The sequence below is a fragment of the Phalaenopsis equestris genome, unplaced genomic scaffold, assembly GCF_001263595.1.
Source record: "Phalaenopsis equestris unplaced genomic scaffold, ASM126359v1 Scaffold000390, whole genome shotgun sequence".
Classification (NCBI taxonomy): Eukaryota; Viridiplantae; Streptophyta; class Magnoliopsida; order Asparagales; family Orchidaceae; genus Phalaenopsis; species Phalaenopsis equestris.
The window spans coordinates 238,177-241,189 of record NW_018164832.1 but is presented as its reverse complement, the minus strand read 5'-3'; the positions used below and the strand labels follow the sequence as shown (position 1 = coordinate 241,189).

Below are 3,013 nucleotides of genomic sequence, written 5' to 3'. Positions count from 1 at the left end.
TGGCGGAAATCTTCTTCATCCAAACTACAAAATAATTATAAATTAAATATATTAACTTTAGTAATGAAAACAGAAGTATGCTATGAAAGATAAATATAACACATGAACTTTGGGCAAAATAAAAACAATACATAATAAAATTGGACACACATAAAGAACAATCACATATAAAGGTCAATTGTCCAAAACATAAACAACGGAGATTAAAAAATTGTGCTTAACATAAACATAACATAGAAGATTAGAAAAGAAAGTGCATTAATAACTCAAATATTCAGACGTCCATGAAAGATTGCAAGTATTTCACACGATATTTCGGTTCCAACTTCATAAAAAACTGTCTGATGGTTGGGTCTCGCAACACCTTCACGTATTGAATGTAGTCATCATCGTCTGCCTTAACATCAGAGTATGTATTCAAGACCTGAAGACACTCATCAATTGAGCTGTCCTGCGAAGAAGAAGACCGAGCTTTACATGTTTCAACTAGTGCATCGATAGTCCCTTTAATAAAAGCAACCCCTTTGTTCTTCTTCTCTACCCTGGGCCGCTTGGACACACTTGTGGATTGAACATCTGTGTGCACATGGCTAGGGCGGTCTCCTGAATCACCTATCTGTACGGTATCCATCTCTTGAACTGAGCTGCTCAACCCTATATCATTTGGGGTAAACGCATGAGAGCCTGTAGCGACAACCCCAGTGAACATTCTATCTAGTTTTTCCTCCATTACTGGATCAATGCCAACAAATTTAAATTTTTTGGCTGACGGCACTGCCTGTTATAAATAACAAATGTGCATTAATAAAGTAGTGTCAGGTCAATGCGAAATTAGATTAAAGAGAAAGTAAAAAGATTAAATTATAGACCTGTAGTTTTTCAGCCCACCATTCCTCTGGTGCATCTATTGTGCGCTTAACAGGATCCCAGCCCATTCCTGTTGATCCCTGTTTTAGTTCTTTCCATAGTTTCCAATCCTTCTTTAACTGATCCCATTTGTTCTTCATTTTCATGCGATCGTAATCTCTTCCAGTCATTTCTTTGAATTTAACTTCAATATTTCGCCACCCTTCTTTGTTAAAAAATGTAGTGGGTCTATTTCCCACCTCAACCTCCCTTACACATAAATCACAAAAGATTATAGTAACTTCTCTATCCCACATGGCCGATGTTCCAGCCTCTCTAGCTTTACTCATTGAGTTCTGTCAGATATACGGATGGGCATAAAATATTTCTTTTCATGACAATAAAAATAATAAAACAAAAAGAACAATGTTTCATACCGCTATTGTAACGTTTAAAATGTGAAATACACAATATAAAAATTGAGTGATACGTTTGTAAATCTTCCTAAATAATATTTATTTCTCATAAAGGTTTCATTTAACAAAATCTATTTCTTGCAGGAAATTGAGAAACTTATAATAGGACACATCAATAAATAGCAAGTCATAATGTGAAAACTGCTTAAGATTTTAAAATCTATTTCCATTTACCATGTATTGTTTAGGCTTGCTAAGATAAGTTTTGTTTGTGCGAGTGTGCGTGCATGGGGGGATTAGGCGTGCAACTAGAAGTTCAAACATTTTTTAAAATTCTTCCAACTAGTCTCACAAATTTGCATTGCATATTACAAATAAAGCTATCCAACAGTTAGAAATGTAGGCCAAGTGTAAAATATATGATATGGCTAACAATAGAGTGACAAGCAGTGAGCACAATATAAATGATTTTACTAAATAATATTAACGCACAAACTAGTGAATCAATTAATGTAGCTAACAACTGTAATTGTACACAAGTATACCATGTTACTAATAAGCTCAGTTATTATAGATCTACTCAATCGCACGAGCTTTGTTCTATAAAATATATCAAATACAAATCTAGAATGATGGTTAAGATGGAGAAAAGAATTGAGTGCCATGTCTGTAAATCTTCCAAAAAAAAAATACAAATTTAGAGCTAATTTTTGTAGAAAATTCAATACAACAATAGATAATTGCAAAAAATAATTGACCAAGGCAGCAGCTAGCAACAAAAAATCATTTTTGGCCAAACTAACGCAGCAGTAGCAACTTCATTAAGGAGATCAAATCAATACAGTAAACCACAACTTAAAAACAGAAACAGTTAAAGCACAAATAACCAAAAAAATATAAAAAACTTAGATTGTAAATAAGCTTTGTGACAACCTTGTGGTTTGTTGAAGAAAATCCGGAAGAACTGGCTGCGGAGAGAACGGCCTTTGACGGGAGCGAGAAGATCCGCAAGATCTGGCTTCAGACAGAGTAGATCTGGCTTCGAACGGTGAAGAACCGGCTTTGACGGTAGGGAGACGAGAAGATCTTGCTTTGACGGTAGCGAGAGTACAAGATTTCGCTCCGACGGCGGCTAGAGGAGAAGATCCGGCTTCGAGGAGAACGAGAGGGGGAAGATCCGGTTGCGACGGGAGCTAGGGTAGCAGATCCGACTTCGAGGAGTGCGAGACGACGAGATCCACGTTCGACGAGAGCCCGAGGAGAGGTTCCGGCTTCGACGGGAGGGCGACGGGTCAGTTACGGCTTGCAGGGAAAGTGCTCGCGGAAGAGGAAGGAAAAAGGAGAAATGCTATCGGGAGAGGCAAGGTCGCGGAGAAGAAGATCAGGTCGCGGCTTCGACGATCTGGCTTCGAACGAGCGGGCTTCGAACGGGGCTAATGGGGAATGGGGTAAAAAAATTCGCGAACCGCGGACCGCGGGGGTCAGCCCGCGGTCCGCGTCTTTTAGGAAATAAAAAACGCTGTTTTAAATAATCTACCAAAAAGTGCGAACCAAACGGTAGGGCGGCGTTTTCAAAACGCCGCCCGCACTTATAAGCTGCCCCAAACGGGCCCTATGTCATATTGGTTGACATAGAATCCAATCATGAAGGCAAAAAATTGATCATATTGGTTGTTAGTTCTTAAGAAGATTTATATATATTACACTCAAATATTCTTAGTTACATATCTAATATTTAAACTTTAATATAT

At 38.1% G+C, this 3,013-nt stretch overlaps 1 protein-coding gene across 1 annotated transcript; it reads right to left on the bottom strand.

The window, feature by feature from the left end:
- Window positions 1–62: 62 nt before the first annotated feature.
- Window positions 63–2,686, bottom strand: LOC110026628 (L10-interacting MYB domain-containing protein-like). The gene is made up of 3 exons (XM_020727634.1): window positions 2,196–2,686; window positions 870–1,202; window positions 63–778 (listed from the first exon to the last, which is right to left on the bottom strand). Exons 2-3 carry the CDS (start codon window positions 1,194–1,196, stop codon window positions 275–277), a joined length of 831 nt encoding a protein of 276 aa, XP_020583293.1. The 5' UTR covers window positions 1,197–1,202; window positions 2,196–2,686; the 3' UTR covers window positions 63–274.
- Between the last annotated feature and the right edge of the window lie 327 nt (window positions 2,687–3,013).

Bases quoted from the DNA above. Each gene is read 5' to 3' on its own strand.
- LOC110026628 (XM_020727634.1), bottom strand. From the start codon at position 1,196: ATGAGTAAAGCTAGAGAGGCTGGAACATCGGCCATGTGGGATAGAGAA. The intron at 779-869 runs GTCTATAATTTA...TATTTATAACAG, and splicing joins GGTGGGCTGAAAAACTACAG to GCAGTGCCGTCAGCCAAAAA.